At 49.1% G+C, this 16,590-nt stretch overlaps 1 protein-coding gene across 1 annotated transcript; it reads right to left on the bottom strand.

Annotated features, from left to right (window-relative positions):
- Positions 1–10,814: 10,814 nt before the first annotated feature.
- LOC129604007 (uncharacterized) lies at positions 10,815–14,947 on the bottom strand (the record flags this gene model as incomplete). Its single annotated transcript, XM_055508282.1, has 2 exons — positions 10,815–12,006; positions 14,576–14,947. Coding segments are annotated over 2 exons (648 nt in total), but the record flags the coding sequence as incomplete, so codon positions are not given.
- Between the last annotated feature and the right edge of the window lie 1,643 nt (positions 14,948–16,590).

Raw genomic sequence — 16,590 nt, 5'->3', positions numbered from 1 at the left:
GGGAGTGAAAATCACACATTGACAGGGGCAGTGTGGACGAGCTACAGGGTTTTATGGAATGAAAATGTAAAAAGCTTACTGAGACATTGAAGTCAAGTATTCTTTAGAATGAAAAGTATGCTAAGATGTTTAAATAAAGACTTAATCAATTGCATCTCATTTTCTCGTGGTTTAGAGGTATCTATCTCTTCTTTTCTTTTTTTTTTTTTTTTTTTTGTTCTGTCCAGCAGTTTAGCAAGCAGCATATCTTACGCTGAATGCCATATTGTGTTGGACAGCCTTGCTTTAACAAGAGGAGTATATATAGAATATATATACTCTTGTTGATTTATGGTTTATTTAATGGTTTATTTAGCTAATCTAAAATATGTGTGATGTTGCTGTGTTGGTGGACAGGTTAGGTTTCTGCTTTAGGGTGTGTATGAGCGGGGGGGGTAAGGGGTGCAACCAGCTGCTGAAACCAAGCAAATCTGTTAAGTAAACAATCGGAGCAAAATGAATAAGAAGCAGGGATGTACCTTAGGCTAACACATTCATAACTAAACAACTTTTGTACTGTGGTTTACCTTGGAGATTAATACTAATACCAATAATAGTGTTAAGGTATGTGCACATACTCATACAAACATATACATATCATATACATACACATGTGCATTGTTATACATATCCCATACTACTTAATAAAAGTCATGACATATTCACACATTGATATTGGTAGTGATAAGTATCAGTAATACTTACAGTTGGATTTGGAAAGTGTCCCACTACAAGGTTAGTAAGGCTGTAGCTTGATATTATTCACACAAAGGGTGAGGAAGACGTTGGTGCATGAACAATGCCACTTGTGGAAGCCAGGGTGATGTGAGGGGCTCGGCCACTACGCCCATCCAGCAAGCAGAGGAAGGAATCCTAGCAGCCAGGGAGCCCACACACCTTCAGTTCCAGGAGGGCAGGTGCCGCAGCAGCCACAGAGACAGCACCCGAGGTCAGAGTGGGCCACCGTGGGTCAACGCTGTTCGCCCCATGAGAACCAGGGGCAAACACTCCCCCCGGCGGGAGGGTCAGACGCCCCACACTCCAACTGCACCACACGCATACCAACTCACACAAACACAGACGCATACACCTATCTTTATCTTTTATACAGAGGTATCTTTATTCAAATGCGACAGCAAACAGTCAGAATGCATTGCAAGATCTGTGAACACGCTACAAAAGTTTCAAAATTAAAAGCATTGTTCAAATTTGATTGGCCGAGGTTCGTTTTTCCTAACCAATCAGAGTCCACTCCTGCAACTCCAGCAGACAGACAGAATGGCGGACCCAGCGTTATAGCTGCCAAGTGCCGCCGAGGCTTTTCTGACAAACAGTGTAGAAATAGTGTCATTCCTCCACCGTCAGCCAAGTCTGCGTGCTGCTGGTGTTCTGTCTGTCTGCCAGAACTTTACTGCCAGTGTCATGCCACAAAGTGACTGTCTGCCAGAAATTGCTTGCCCCGCACGGGTATGGGGTGCTGAATGTAAAAGGAGAACCTATAACTAGTTTTCTCACATTTAACTAAATGATAACATGTTTTCTCACATTTAGTTAAATGTTCAAAAGTCTAAATCTAAATGTGTATAGTTAAATGTTAAACTGAATATCCATGAATGTGCAAGTACACTCCACCCCTACCCTCAAACAGCACTGGTCTCAGATCAGAGACGCGAACTCAAACACCTCCAACAGTGCGCGCAAACCCCGCCCACATCTGATCTGGAAACTTTTGTTGTTATCCTGGACGTAACTTCGGCTAGCTAGTATAGTTAGGGAGGGAGTCGGAGCTGGCGGCCATGATGGCTTCGACTTCAGGCTTCTCTCCAGTATTGTCGTCCACCGATCCAGAGTCAGATGTGGGCGGAGCTATGCGTACTGTTTGACGTGTTTGAGTTCGCGTCACTGCTCTAGAATCATAGGGGGTGGAGTCTACTTAAATATTCAGTTTGATCATTTAACATTTAGATTTAACATTTAGATTTAACGTTTAGACTTAACATTTAGACTTAACATTTAGACTTAACATTTAGACTTTTGCACATTTAATTAAATGTGAGAAAACTACAGTGGCAGCGGTTCAAAGTGACTAGGGTTTTTACTGCAGTACCGCCGCGTCGCCACGGCGCAGCGAGTGCGTCGCTGACTAAAGATTTTTAATCCTGCAGCCGGCTGGAAAAAATCAGGACGCTAGTCTCATTTTAACCACCAGGTGGCGCAGCGTTGATTAGAAGCCTCCAAAGCACTACAGCGTAACTGAGGTCCGACTGTTCATTTCTACCTGTAACACACATATATTACACCAGACCTATTTCACTATTAAGTATCTGTTGTGTGCTAAAACATGGGGAGTGTGAAGGGCAACAACTTGTTAATGGCTTAGCTGTTTTCTATTCACTGCGAAGTTATAATTGTTGGTTTAAAACAGGCAGCGCCACAGCAGCAACAGATTCTTGTTTTTATTCTCCTCAGCTTTTTCGTGTCTTTAAATAGAAGGCGTCTCTTAAAAATATGTACACACCCGCCGCTCTAACATCTGATACAACATATTGACTTCACATAATACCATGATTATGCGTCGCGGTTTAATTAATATAATTTGAATGCGCAAGTAAAGACGTAGAGCGCAGTCCATCTGCGACTACAGACGCTTATTTAGGTTTTAAACTTCCACGACTTGTTAATGAATGTTTTCCAATAGTTGTAGATTTTACGTAAATAACCGTAATAATCATAGGAATTTGTTTTACAGCAGTTGTCGATCGTAATTTTGACAGGACGCAAGAAATCAGCAGATCTACAGCGACGCATTACAGCAACATGTTTGTTCCTACGCGTTTACTCTGTGTCTGCAGAACTGCAGTTTGACTTGTTTTGACTGTGCGTGTCATTGTAACTGAGGCTGAGATCACTTATTCGACCCGTGTACGTTTCAACATTTTCATTTCCCATCCGTCCATCCAGCCACTTTCACCGGCGTTTTCGTTTCTCTTTCGTTGAGCGGCAAATGGATTTTAATCAAAGCACCGCCTTACAAACCAATAAAACAGGCAAAAATATTTGTTTTTTAAAAAAAGACACGGAATTAGAGGTAATATGTTTTTATTGTTTAGAGACAAACGGAAAACAAAAAGTCGTTCTCTCGTTACCTCTGCTTATAATTTGGTGGCGACATCAACCTCTTACACAAACACGTGACGTGTTTCGGAGTCATGTGTCCAGACAGAGAGTGACCAATACACAAATGTATGGATGTGCAAATGCAGGCTACGAGAGGAACGGGGGAGTGGCGCACTAGATGTAGCGAGAATTTGTTTTAGACTGTGCGTGTCATTGTAACTGAATGAGTGGCTGATGTGACTTATTCGGCCCGTGTATGTTTCAAAACTTTGATTTCCCATCTGTCTATCTATCCTGAATAAAAGCACCGCATTACAAACCAATAAACCGAACAAAAATATTTTTAACAAAAACACACGGACTTGAATTTGAAGCTGTTTTTTCGTTTAGATAAAAACGAAAAACAAAAAACCTCTGCTTTTAATTTTTAATGGAAGCTCATCCGTGGACGGGTCGCGGGGCAGCAGTCGTAGCAGAGAGCTCCAGACTGCCGCTCGAATGAAACACGAGATCGAATGATATGTGATGTGTTTCGTACTCGGATGACTTGAATCTGAGTTCGACCAAGCTTTTGCTTGTCTCATGTTTGCTCAGAGGCGCAAAGGCAAACTTCTCATCCCTCCCGTCCCCCGTAGAGGCGCATAGACATGCTAATGTGTTGCTACTACTCGATCAGCAGGTGAGAAATACTTCAGCTTCAGGACAAAGCTCCGTGGGAGACTGGCAGCATCGGGCGGCGTGATCAGCTGCAGGTCTAAGACTCATTAATGCAGCAAGTAGTTTGTTCTACATACGTTTACTCTGCAAAAATAAACACATGTATTTATCGTAGCTTTTTGATCTAAGTTATTTGTAGCACTTCGACATTCGTCTAAAATATGCAGTGCATTTTAAAATGAAGATACTATTATTATCATTTATTACCTTTATTGTAAACACAGTATTAATTGCACAATTTAGACTGGCGAAGATTTGCGCTTCTTTCATAATAATCATGGATAATCAAGGAAGAAACTGCAGTTCATAGATGTTATTCAGGGACGGTTTGTAAAGATTCAGTGTGGTTTTCAACTGAACTGTCAGCCAAGGTACGTGCATTATCAAATGAATGCGCCTGTCAGCGGGGAAGACATCAACTCTATTCAGTCGCTCTTCCGTCGCTGTTGCCGTCTCCTCCCCAGTTCACACATCTTAACACTAGGACTACTGGGTTTTCTAAATATACCAGTTCCTACTACAAGGTGTTCCTACGAAGTTAACCAGCTGTTTATTTCGTTAATACTCCTTTCACCTGTACCACATAAAGTCATTGCAGAGCTACAGCCGTGTTTCTATGAAGTTAACCAGCTGTTTATTTCGTTATTACTCCTTTCATGTCCGTCTGTTGAATGAAAGTGGGCGTGGCCACCCACGTCCCAGAGCAGGGACACTGGGGGAAGGGAAACGCGCATCAACACGCAGGACAAAGATCTGCGTTTCTCTGCTGCTACAGCCTCGCTGCGTTGGGTTGTTAGTGTCCCTTTCACTTGTACCATATGAAATGTGTTCCTACGAAGTTGCTCAGCCGCTTTCAGAATCAGAATCTTTTTTATTCCCCAGGTTTGAACAGGGCAAACATGATTTTTATTTACAAAAAAAATGAATACGTTTCCAGATTGACCGGTGATGCCGCACGGGTTGCTCTCAGTTAAAACAGCTGTTTGAAGCAGGGAAAAGCGAGTTAGCCGTCCTTGTCGATGCCTTGACAATGTTTTATCATCGGTTAGATCTCTGAGCCCCGACTTTTATGTCTTCTTTGGATTAAAAAACAAATGTTGAATGTTCTCAAATAATATAATATTGCCGCCCTCCGCGGCTCCCAGTGTTTGTTTGTTTTTTATTTAAAACGTGGGTGTTACCGGTGGCAGACCCCTGGTCTAGATCATCCTTATTCACTTTTTTAAATTGTAGTAGTGTAACCTGTCATGTTTCACGCCATGTCCTGTTTGTCATGTTTCACGCCATGCCCTGTTGTCACACTACTTCCTGTTTTATTTTGTAGACTTCCTGTTATCCGTTCATTCACCACACCTGTCTGTAATCGGTAATCAAGTCTCCGTGTATTTAACCACCACCTGTGTCCTTAGTTCTCCGCCAGATTGTCGTGTTTCTTGAGAGTCCGAGTTTCGTTCGTGTTTCATCAGTGTCGCGTGTTTCCTGAGCATTCCGAGTTTCCCGTGTTTCCCGTGTTTTCGTGTTCCGTGTCCGTGCTCCTCGTGCCTGTTCCTGTTTTGCCTTGCTCCGTGTATCCTGCCTGTAAAAGAACCTGGACTAACTACCTGACCGTGAGTTTGCCTTATCCCCGTTTGTACCTTTACCGAGCCTGTTTGTGTACCGAACCCTGCCTGGACATTTAATCAGAGATTGCCTGCTCCCTTGTTTACCGCTCACTGAACACTTCCGTGTATGACCTGGACTGCCTTACCCTGCCGTATCTAATAAACCTGTGCTTTATCATAATCGTGCCTTCGTGCTGTGCATGTGGGTCCGCCGCCTGCCCGAGTCCTGACAGAACAATCTGGCCAGTCTTGGACCCAGCCAGCACTTAGCCTCCGGTCAGGTCAGTGACTTTTTTTTCCTTGTTTTTGTACGGCGAATATTCTTCTCCCGAGGGAGTATGGAATTCACCTGCGCCGAGCTACCCAGCGACCTACGTGATTATTTCAAGATCCTCGCGGAGGATTACCGACGGGCGATTAACCCGGAGAACCAGCGCAGCGCCGTTGAGGTGGCGATATTGACGCTGGAGGACGATGACAGCGCGTTAGAGCGCCCCAGTGTTCGTCGCCTCTATGAGCGGCTGTGCGTGAGGTACGATGAGTTAAGCGACGCGCTCCGCACCACGCCAGCGCCAGTCGCACCGCCGATGGTTTCGGTTTCCTCCTCCCAGCCCCGTCGGACCGTCGTGTCTGCACCAACCTGCCCAGCTCCATGTTTGTTCCGCTGGGAGGACTTCCTGCTCTCATGCGGTCCCCCGTCTCCAGCTCAGTCGTGTTTAGCCCAGTCTCCAGCTCAGTCGTGTTTTGCCCAGTCCCCAGCTCAGTCGTGTGTTGCCCAGTCCCCAGTTCAGCCGTGTGTTGCCCAGTCCCCAGTTCAGCCGTGTGTTGCCCAGTCCCCAGTTCAGCCGTGTGTTGCCCAGTCCCCAGTTCAGCCGTGTGCTGCCCAGTCCCCAGTTCAGCCGTGTGCTGCCCAGTCCCCAGTTCAGCCGTGTGCTGCCCAGTCCCCAGTTCAGCCGTGTGCTGCCCAGTCCCCAGTTCAGCCGTGTGTTGTTCAGTCCCCAGTCCAGCCGAGCCCGGTTCAGTCTCCAGTCCAGCCGAGCCCTGTTCAGTCTCCAGTCCAGCCGAGCCCTGTTCAGTCTCCAGTCCAGCCGAGCCCTGTTCAGTCTCCAGTCCAGTCGAGCCCTGTTCAGTCTCCAGTTCAGTCGAGCCCTGTTCAGTCTCCAGTTCAGTCGAGCCCAGTCCCGGTTCCAGTTCAGTCGAGCCCAGTCCCGGTTCCAGTTCAGTCGAGCCCAGCCCAGGTTTCAGCCCAGTCGAGCCCAGCCCAGGTCTCAGTCCAGTCGAGCCCAGCCCAGGTCTCAGTCCAGTCGAGCCCAGCCCAGTCGAGCCCAGTCCAGTCGAGCCCAGTCCAGTCGAGCCCAGTCCAGTCGAGCCCAGTCCAGGTCCCAGTTCAGTTGAGTCACGCTCTGGTCCAGCCGAGTCTAGCCCATGTTCCAGTCCAGTCGAGTCACGCCCCAGTCCGGTCCAGTCACGCTCAGTCCTTGTCCCAGTCAGAGGGCACCGTCCGTCTGACAACTGTTAGTTCCACCCAATCAGGCCCGACGTCTCCCCCGTTGAGCTCGGCAGCTGTAAGCTGTCATGCCAGCTCCGGAGGGGACGCCGTTCCAGTTCCTGTCGATCCGTTAGGGGTCGTTCTTGTTCCTGTCGGCCATGTTGCGGCCGTTCCAGTCCCTGTCGGCCATGTTGCGGCCGTTCCAGTCCCTGTCGGCCATGTTGAGGTCGTTCCAGTTCCTGTCCCTGTCCCTGTCGGCCAAGTTGAGGTCGTTCCAGTTCCTGTCCCTGTCCCTGTCGGCCAAGTTGAGGTCGTTCCAGTTCCTGTCCCTGTCGGCCAAGTTGAGGTCGTTCCAGTTCCTGTCCCTGTCGGCCAAGTTGAGGTCGTTCCAGTTCCTGTCCCTGTCGGCCAAGTTGAGGTCGTTCCAGTTCCTGTCCCTGTCGGCCAAGTTGAGGGCGTTCCCGTCGGCCAAGTTGAGGGCGTTCCCGTTGGCCAAGTTGAGGGCGTTCCCGTCGGCCAAGTTGAGGGCGTTCCCGTCGGCCAAGTTGAGGGCGTTCCCGTCGGCCAAGTTGAGGGCGTTCCCGTCGGCCAAGTTGAGGGCGTTCCCGTCGGCCAAGTTGAGGCCGCTCCCGTTCCTGTCGGCCCGGTGGCGGTCGTTCCAGTCCTCGTTCCTGTCGGCCCGAGAGAGGTCGTTCCAGTCCCTGTCACCCTCGGAGCCGCAGCGCCCGCCGGCCTCCAGGAGGAGGCGGCGCCTGCTGCAGCTTCTGCGGACCTCCAGGAGGAGGCGGCGCCAGCTGCAGTTCCTGCGCACCTCCAGGAGGAGGTCGCGCCAGCCGCAGTGCCTGCGCACCTCCAGGAGGAGGTCGCGCCAGCCGCAGTTCCTGCGCACCTCCAGGAGGAGGTCGCGCCAGCCGCAGTTCCTGCGCACCTCCAGGAGGAGGTCGCGCCAGCCGCAGTTCCTGCGCACCTTCAGGAGGAGGTCGCGCCAGCCGCAGTTCCTGCGCACCTCCAGGAGGAGGTCGCGCCAGCCGCAGTTCCTGCGCACCTCCAGGAGGAGGTCGCGCCAGCCGCAGTGCCTGCGCACCTCCAGGAGGAGGTCGCGCCAGCCGCAGTCCCGGCGGACCTCCAGGAGAGGGTCGCTCCAGCCGCAGTCCCTGGCGACCCCCAGGAGGGGGTCGTTCCCGTCGCAGCTCCGGCCGCACCTGCTTCGGTTCCTGGCGGCCCGGCTCCGGCCGCACCTGCATCGGTTCCTGGCGGCCCGGCTCCGGCCGCACCTGCATCGGTTCCTGGCGGCCCGGCTCCGGCCGCATCTGCATCGGTTCCTGTTTCTCGTCGCGGTGGTCCAAGGAGGACGCCGCTGGTTCCGGTCTCTCGTCGCGGTGGTCCAAGGAGGACGCCGCTGGTTCCGGTCTCTCGTCGCGGTGGTCCAAGGAGGACGCCGCTGGTTCCTGTCTCTCGTCGCGGTGGTCCAAGGAGGACGCCGCTGGTTCCTGTCTCTCGTCGCGGTGGTCCAAGGAGGACGCCGCTGGTTCCTGCCTCTCGTCGCGGTGGTCCAAGGAGGACGCCGCTGGTTCCTGCCTCTCGTCGCGGTGGTCCAAGGAGGACGCCGTTGGTTCCTGCCTTGTCCTTGTCTCGGCTGCCGGACTGGTGGCCTCGCCCTCGGCGCCTCCTGCTGCCTGGATGGCGCTGCCTCCTGCGGCGACGCCCGCCTCGACTTCTCAGCCCATTGGATCAGCGTCCGCCTGGAGGACGTTGCCATTCGGGGTGGCCCCCGGGGACATCGGCCCAGTTCAAGGGCACTAAGAGTCTCGCCACGCCGTCACCCTCCGTGACGGAATCCCTGGACTTCGTGTTCTTCCCCGTTCGTGGACTTTGTTATATGGACTCTTGCCTTGGCCCTCCTCCGGTCCTCCCTCCACCCACCCTGCTCGTGTGCCTTGTGGGGTAGGGGTTCGGTCCCTCCTCCTGGGGCCACCCTCCGCCCGCCCTGGTTTGGGGGGGGGCTTCCGTGGGCGCCGTGGAAGGCGCCATAGGGGGGGGGTACTGTCATGTTTCACGCCATGTCCTGTTTGTCATGTTTCACGCCATGCCCTGTTGTCACACTACTTCCTGTTTTATTTTGTAGACTTCCTGTTATCCGTTCATTCACCGCACCTGTCTGTAATCGGTAATCAAGTCTCCGTGTATTTAACCACCACCTGTGTCCTTAGTTCTCCGCCAGATTGTCGTGTTTCTTGAGAGTCCAAGTTTCGTTCGTGTTTCATCAGTGTCGCGTGTTTCCTGAGCATTCCGAGTTTCCCGTGTTTCCCGTGTTTTCGTGTTCCGTGTCCGTGCTCCTCGTGCCTGTTCCTGTTTTGCCTTGCTCCGTGTATCCTGCCTGTAAAAGAACCTGGACTAACTACCTGACCGTGAGTTTGCCTTATCCCCGTTTGTACCTTTACCGAGCCTGTTTGTGTACCGAACCCTGCCTGGACATTTAATCAGAGATTGCCTGCTCCCTTGTTTACCGCTCACTGAACACTTCCGTGTATGACCTGGACTGCCTTACCCTGCCGTATCTAATAAACCTGTGCTTTATCATAATCGTGCCTTCGTGCTGTGCATGTGGGTCCGCCGCCTGCCCGAGTCCTGACATAACCTTAGTTAGTATTCCTTTTTATTTTTTTATTTTATGTTTGGGAAACGTGACATTTCAGCTACTGTGATTTTATTTGTCATCAACATTAGTTCCTACCTGTCCTTGTTGACGGGGGACAGGAAAAAGGTGACGCGCGTTGGATAAGAGCGGCGTAAAGAAAAAAGTGTACATGTGCCGTACTGTCTTGCCGTGTGGTGCATTAAAGAAGCATTCCACGTAAAGAAAATTGCCCGTACCAACAGCGAGAAATCAGGGTTACAGTAGCTTGTCTGCCATAAATCGAACGCTGCACGCGGGAGGACGCATCGTTCAGCTTCTTATTTTCGGTTTTAAACTGCCATAATTTGCCATAATTTACTTACGTTCATAACTTCATACTATAACGCGACCAGCGGTTCATGGTCTTGGCGATCCATGCACTAAGTAATACAATGTTGTCATCTCGTGATCACATTATGATGATGAGACGTTGTTTTTCCAATAATTAAAATAAAAAAACTGCTTCCACTCAGACTCGAACCCCGGAAAAAAAAAAAACGTTGTGGCCATGCACGTTAACCACTAGGCCACCAAAGACCTGATCATTGGATGTTCTACAAGAGCCTATATGACGTAAGCAACTACGATGTTTTAGGACCAAAAGTGGGAGTCAATCGCCACCTACAGGCCAGAAGGACGTAACACACTCCTCCCGCAGTACAAACCCGGCACTGACGCGGCAGATTTGAAACCTAAACACGGTGGGGGTAGACACTTTTACCGGCTGCCTCTGTAGTTATAGGTGCTCCTTTTACATTTGGCACCCCATACGCAGGAGCGCGCACCGCCTCGTTAAGGCGTTTAGCTCGGTTTGTGTAGGACTACAGCTGCTTATGTCAGTTTCAAATGGCCACAACGTCTAAATATTATCCGCTACATGTTTTCTAGTGGACATAGTGACGCCACGTCTTTTAGATTTTGTGTAAACGGCGGCAATAATCATCGTAATTCTCTTTACAGCGATCGTCGACTGTGCCTGTTTAACTCAATGACACGACGCTCAGATCTACGACCCAATAGTGCTGCAACATGTTTGTTCTTCCACATGTGTCTAATTGAAACTGCACAGGTGACGAGCGAATTATTTCATCACTTTTATTATCTTCATGAGGCCAGTTAAAAGAGCCAGCTTTCATGTTGCCAAAACATGATTATTAGAGTGTAATGGAGGTGGTCTCCATTACTAATGGAACTCCTTAGCGCCTCAATTTGTTAAATAACACAACCCATAACCATACTTTAAAGTAACTTTATTTTACAGGTTTAAATAACTCAAATGGACATTGATTGACTCACCTCATGTGCTCCAATTGGTTTGGTAAAGAGAGTGACCTCACAACCAGGCGCCATTTTGAAAGCTCTGGCCTCAACTACTGATTAATGGGAGTTTGTAGTCGGTTCGGTATTTAATTTGAAGTTATATTATTGTTTGGAATAGGAGGAGTGCAACAGCACAGATTATTGATTATTGTTTGTTTGTATTATGTTTATGTATTTGTGTGATTGATTGATTTATTTCATTTGTGTATGAGTGTTTGAGTTTAGAGCTTCCCTATGCAGCCAGTGGAGGAGTCTGGACCGTAAAATGTTTTCGTTCAAAAATAGTAGATAAAATCACAGAGAGGCATACATGTAAATCAACCACACAATTTAGAGCAAATATTAAAGTAACATACAATAAGGATCAAAGCAACAGGGTCACAATCAGTGTCTTCTTCTTCCTGTTGAATAGTAGCGTTAGATTGTTTCCAACCTGTTTGTTGACACCTTGACAGTTCTTTGGGGTTCTTCAGGTTGTGATCAGCTGATCACAGAGACACTTGGGGTTCGTTATCACTGCCAGGTTTCCTCCCAATGTCGTCTGAGTCACTGTCACTCCCAGTGATGTGAAGAGTCTACACGTCGTCCAGCGTCGGCAACTCAAGGCTGCTCGTGTGTGTGTTTTCTCAGGAACGTGTGTGTGTAGATGTATGGTCAGATAGTGTGATTCACCGGCGCAGCTTCAGGCGGCGCTTGGCTCACACCTTCAGCTGAACGGTCAACGCAGCCTCGCCTCAGTGCGTGTGTGAGCAGAGTGAGGGTCGTCCTTCTCAATTCTTTTCGTCAGTGGTGGTTTTCTCGTGTGGTGTAGATGTAGATGGAGGGTCGTCTGTCGGAGCCGGGACCTTCCTGCAGTGGCTGGAGTGGATCCAAGTCGCTCTTTCTGCAATCTTCACAGCCGTGTTGGTCGTCAGAAGGACTTGGAAGGGACCTTGCCACCGCTTTGAGTTCCAGTGCTTCCTGCGAAGCTCCTTAATGATCACCCAGTCTCCTGGTTGAATGATGTGCAGTGGTTCTGTCGCCTGTTTGGGCAGAGCCGCTTTCACCTGTTTGGAGATTTGGGACAGAACAGAGGATAAGTTCTTACAGTACTGTAGCATTGCGTCTTCGCACATTTCAGTAGGTGGTAAAATCCTAGTCTCAGTCTCAGGGTGGAGTCCCATCATAGGAGGTCTACCAAATAGGATCTCATACGGGCTGAGGTTTGTTCTGATCCTTCTCCTCATTCTCATGTATGAGAGCACAATGGGAAGAGCCTGAGTCCACTTGAGACCAGTCTCTGAGCAGCATTTAGCCAGTTTGTTTTTCAAAGTGCCATTCTCTCTCTCTACCGCCCCTCCACTTTGAGGGTGGTAAGAGCAGTGCTTTCTGATGTCGATGTTCAGAAACTTTCCCACTTCCTCCAGGGCTTGGTTTGCAAAGTGTGAGCCGTTGTCACTGCTGATTTTAGATGGAATCCCCCATCTGGGAATTATTTCTGTCAGCAAGGCTTTGGTGACTGCATGGCTCTTAGCATGTTTAGCTGGGAAGGCCTCCACCCATTTTGACCACATATCAACAATCACTAAACAATACTTTTTACCTTCTGCTGGCGTTAGTTCGATGAAGTCCAGCATTAAATGGTCAAACGCCTGTTCCTGTGGTGGATGAGCTGCCAGTGGTTTGGCAGTCGTCTTACCTGGGTTGTGTTGGGCGCATGTCATACATGCTTCACAGTATTTTTGTGCATAGATTGATCCCTTAGTGTACCAATGTTTTGTAAGAGCATCTAACATTCCCCCCTTTGATAAATGGTCTAATCCATTTGTCAACTTCGCGAAATGAGGGAAAAAGTGTTTAGGTAGGCAAGGTTTGCCGTCGGGCCCATACCAAAGGGCATGGCTACTGGTGGCGACATTCGTCAGACAGAGCTTGCGTTCCTGTGGGGTAGAGAATGTCTGAAGATCTGGGAGAGCAGAGGGAGGAGAGGGAGGTTGGGTAGAGGTGGAGGATAAGAGGCAGGGAACAAAAGGAAGGGGGAGTCGGGCAGCTGCCTTTGCAGCAGCATCAGCGCGTGCATTTCCAGCAGAGATGGGATCAGTGCCCCCAGTGTGTGCAGGGCACTTACAGTACATACAGCAATTGCAGCTGGTAACAGAATTGCATCAAGCAGATCAGCAACCTTATCATGATGCAAGATAGGTTTGCCATCAGATTTCAAAAACTTTCTGTGTTTCCACAGAGCACCAAAGTCATGTGTGACGCCAAAAGCGTATCTGGAGTCTGTGTAGATAGTAACAGACTTCCCTTCAGCCAATTTACAGGCTTCGGTCAGTGCAATCAACTCCGCAGCCTGAGCAGAGTAATGTCCTGGCAAAGCGCCAGACTGTAAAACAGTATGAGAGGTGCAGACTGCATATCCAACCTGACAGTGGCCCGAAGCAGGGTCTCTAGAGGCGGAGCCATCAACAAAGAGAACGAGGTCACAGTTAGGAATTGGCACCTCCGATAGAGTGGGCGCGGAGTGCAGACCTGGTTCAACACCGAAACACAGTTGTGAGGCTCGCCATCGTCAGGGCCTGGAAACAAAGTGGCTGGGTTAAGCACATTGCACCTTTTGACAGTGATGTTTGGCATTTCCAGTAGGATGGTGTTGTATCTAAGCCATCGGGCTGTAGAAAGATGTGATGTTTTTTGTTCCAAAAGGATCAAAGACACGGCATGAGGAACCAGCAGGGTGACATCAGAATACCCAACAATGTCATGTGATGCCAGCACGGCTTTCTCTGCCGCAGCCACTGCTCGGAGGCATCGTGGGAGCCCCGCAGCGACTGGGTCAAGCTTAGCAGAGAAATAGGCTACAGGGCGTGGACGCCCTCCGTGATCCTGTAGAAGGACAGAGGTCATACAACCTGATTTCTCATCCACTGTTTGGGTGAAAGGTCGCGTAGGGTCAGGCAGACCCAAAGTAGGAGCCGACTGAAGAGCTAGTTTGAGGTCAGTGAACGCCTGTTCAGCCTCAGACGTCCACATCAGGCGGGTGGTGGATGCAGAAGACGTCTGCATCAGAGCTCTAAGCGGAGCCTCCAAGACGGCGCAGTTAGGAATGAAATTCCTGCAATAAGAGCACATGCCTAAAAGGACATAAGCTGTTTGTATGTGCACGGCAGGTTCTGAATAGCTTCAGCTCTTTTAGGTGAAATGGATTTTCCTTCCGCGGTAATGATGTGACCTAGGAAGGTGACTTCCGTCTGTACAAACTGTAATTTAGACAGACATGCTTTGTGTCCTGCAGCATGCAGGTGTTTCAGCAGCTTGATCGTGTCTGCTGCGCAAGTTTCCTGATCCTCAGTGCAGATCATCAAGTCGTCAACGTACTGCAGCAGGGCGGTGCCTGGGGACAAGACAAGATCATCCAGGCTGTCTTTCAGTGCCATATTGTAGATTGTAGGGCTTTCTGAATACCCCTGGCACAGTCTGGTAAAGGTGTATGACTTTCCGTTGAATTCAAAAGCAAACCAGAATTGACTGTCTTTGTGGACGGGCACGCTGAAAAAAGCATTGGCCAAATCAATTACTGAAAAAAAATTTAGCCTTGGGCGGAACCTGAGAAAGAATGGTGTAGGGATTCGGTACCGTAGGCGCGCGTGGTTGGACCGCCGCATTTACTGCTTGCAGATCCTGGACAAACCTCCATTCTGTTGGCTGTCCTTTGTCTCTGATTTTCTTAACTGGGAAGAGTGGAGTCCTCACTGGAGAGTTGTCACATGGGACGATGACTCCTGCTTTCAAAAGAGAGTTAAACACCGGTGTTATTCCTTCAATTGCTTCTCTCTTTAAAGGGTATTGCTGTTTGCATGGTCTGTAGTCAGATTTTGGCGTGATGACCACTGGGTCACACCCTTTGATCAAACCTACATCATATTTGTGTGTGGCCCACAGGGAAGCTGGAACTTCCTGTAAGGCTGGATACTGCGTCAGAGCGTCCTCCGACAAAAGCACGTGGTGTGAAGTGTGTGTGGAATGTTGAGGTACCAAGTGCACTGTACGCTGCGCATGAAAGTTAGACTGAAAAAGTTTTTTGTAAGCATGCAAGGTAGGTGAATACATCACATTCGGGTCGGAAGTCGTTTGCCAGTCTCCTTCCCGTTGACATCTGTCCACGAAAGGACCCAAGTCCTGCCATCTGTCTCCGTCATGTTTTGACAGAAGGACATGTGGATCTGTAGAATAAGCATCAACAAATCTCTCTTGTTCGTTAGTGAGAGAAATCGCAAGCGCAGACCTATGTTCCTCCCAAAAAAGAGAGGTTGAGGTCAGTTTGTCCGCAGATGTGCGTAACCATGATTTTTCAAACTTCTCATCAGGACCAGTGGACACATGTGCTGTACAAGACAGGTCAGATGCGTCTCTAAAGGTCGTATTCTGTGAGGAAACAAGCTGCCGAGCAGCCTGTATGAGGGCCTCAGTTACAGCCTCTCCCTTCAGCAGCCCCTGATAAGAGTAGAGCAGCGGCTCTGAGCTGAAATTAACACAAACAAAAGAAAAATTATTTACATTGTCTGTGGTTGTGACCTGCACTCCCTCCGGAGTGGAAATCAGTGAAATACCTAAACTACACATGAGATCTCTTCCTAATAGATTAACTGGGCATAAGTTTGAAAGCAAAAATGAATGTCTGAGTGTCTTGCCGTCCGATGTTGTGCAAGACAGAGGCACAGTAAGTTTTTCTTTTATTGTCTGGTACGTACAGTAATTATTATTACTTCTCTCTAATAGCCGTGTTCCCTTTTAATAGTCATTGATAGTCTGTTTTGTTTTCCTATAGTCTGTTTTTTTTTTTTTTTTTTTTTTTTTTTATAGTCTGGCCAGACGAACCTATAGTGTGCACATCTTTTTAGAAACATGAAGGATTTTATTACTGAATTTGTTGCAAGTTAAAATAGTTTAAACCCATCAGACTGTAAAGTCATGCAGCAGTTGTCATTTAGCTGTTTGTCATCATTTTAAAATCACTCTGTGGGATGTTTTGAGCAAAAAGCGATTCTTCATTGCGAGCAGATAAGCATGAACATGAATTTGAGCGTGTATCAGCTGTAAGCGTGTTTCTTCGTTGCGTGTATGAATGTGTGTGTGTGTGTTTGCGGTACCGTCTTGTACGTCACGTGAAAAGGAACCGTCACCTTCCTCCTTCCCCAACCATCAGTCTCATGTGAGCGCCAGTGGGTGAAGCCTTTCAATGGGACAGTTGTTCCTCGATGACAGACCTTTCCTGGATCCTCGCATGCAGCTCTATTGGGCCGATCACGTCTGAAGCCTCTCCTGTTGTTTCAACCAGTGTCTGTGTCAGAGCACGTCTTCTCACTCTGCTGTTGCTCTGTCCTTGTTTTCCTTTGCTGATTGTCATAAGCAGGTGTCTGTGTCAGACACACACGCTTGTAGTAGCTGGTTCATCTGATGAGCCCAGAACGTGATGGCTGCAGACGTTGTGGGAGTCAGTGAGGCCTCCATGCTGTGGTCTGTGTCCTCCAGCTGCTGTGGTGTCAGAGCTTCCACCCTGTTCTGGTTGTTGGTTGGCGCTTCTTCTCCTTCGGTTCTTCTGCTGATGGTGGGAAAGGAGTCCAGATCAGGATTTACCCTCATCGCGCTCA

The sequence above is a fragment of the Betta splendens genome, chromosome 1, assembly GCF_900634795.4.
Source record: "Betta splendens chromosome 1, fBetSpl5.4, whole genome shotgun sequence".
NCBI lineage: Eukaryota > Metazoa > Chordata > Actinopteri > Anabantiformes > Osphronemidae > Betta > Betta splendens.
The sequence above is the reverse complement of the archived record's forward strand: the minus strand, read 5'-3'. Positions and strand labels throughout refer to the sequence as shown.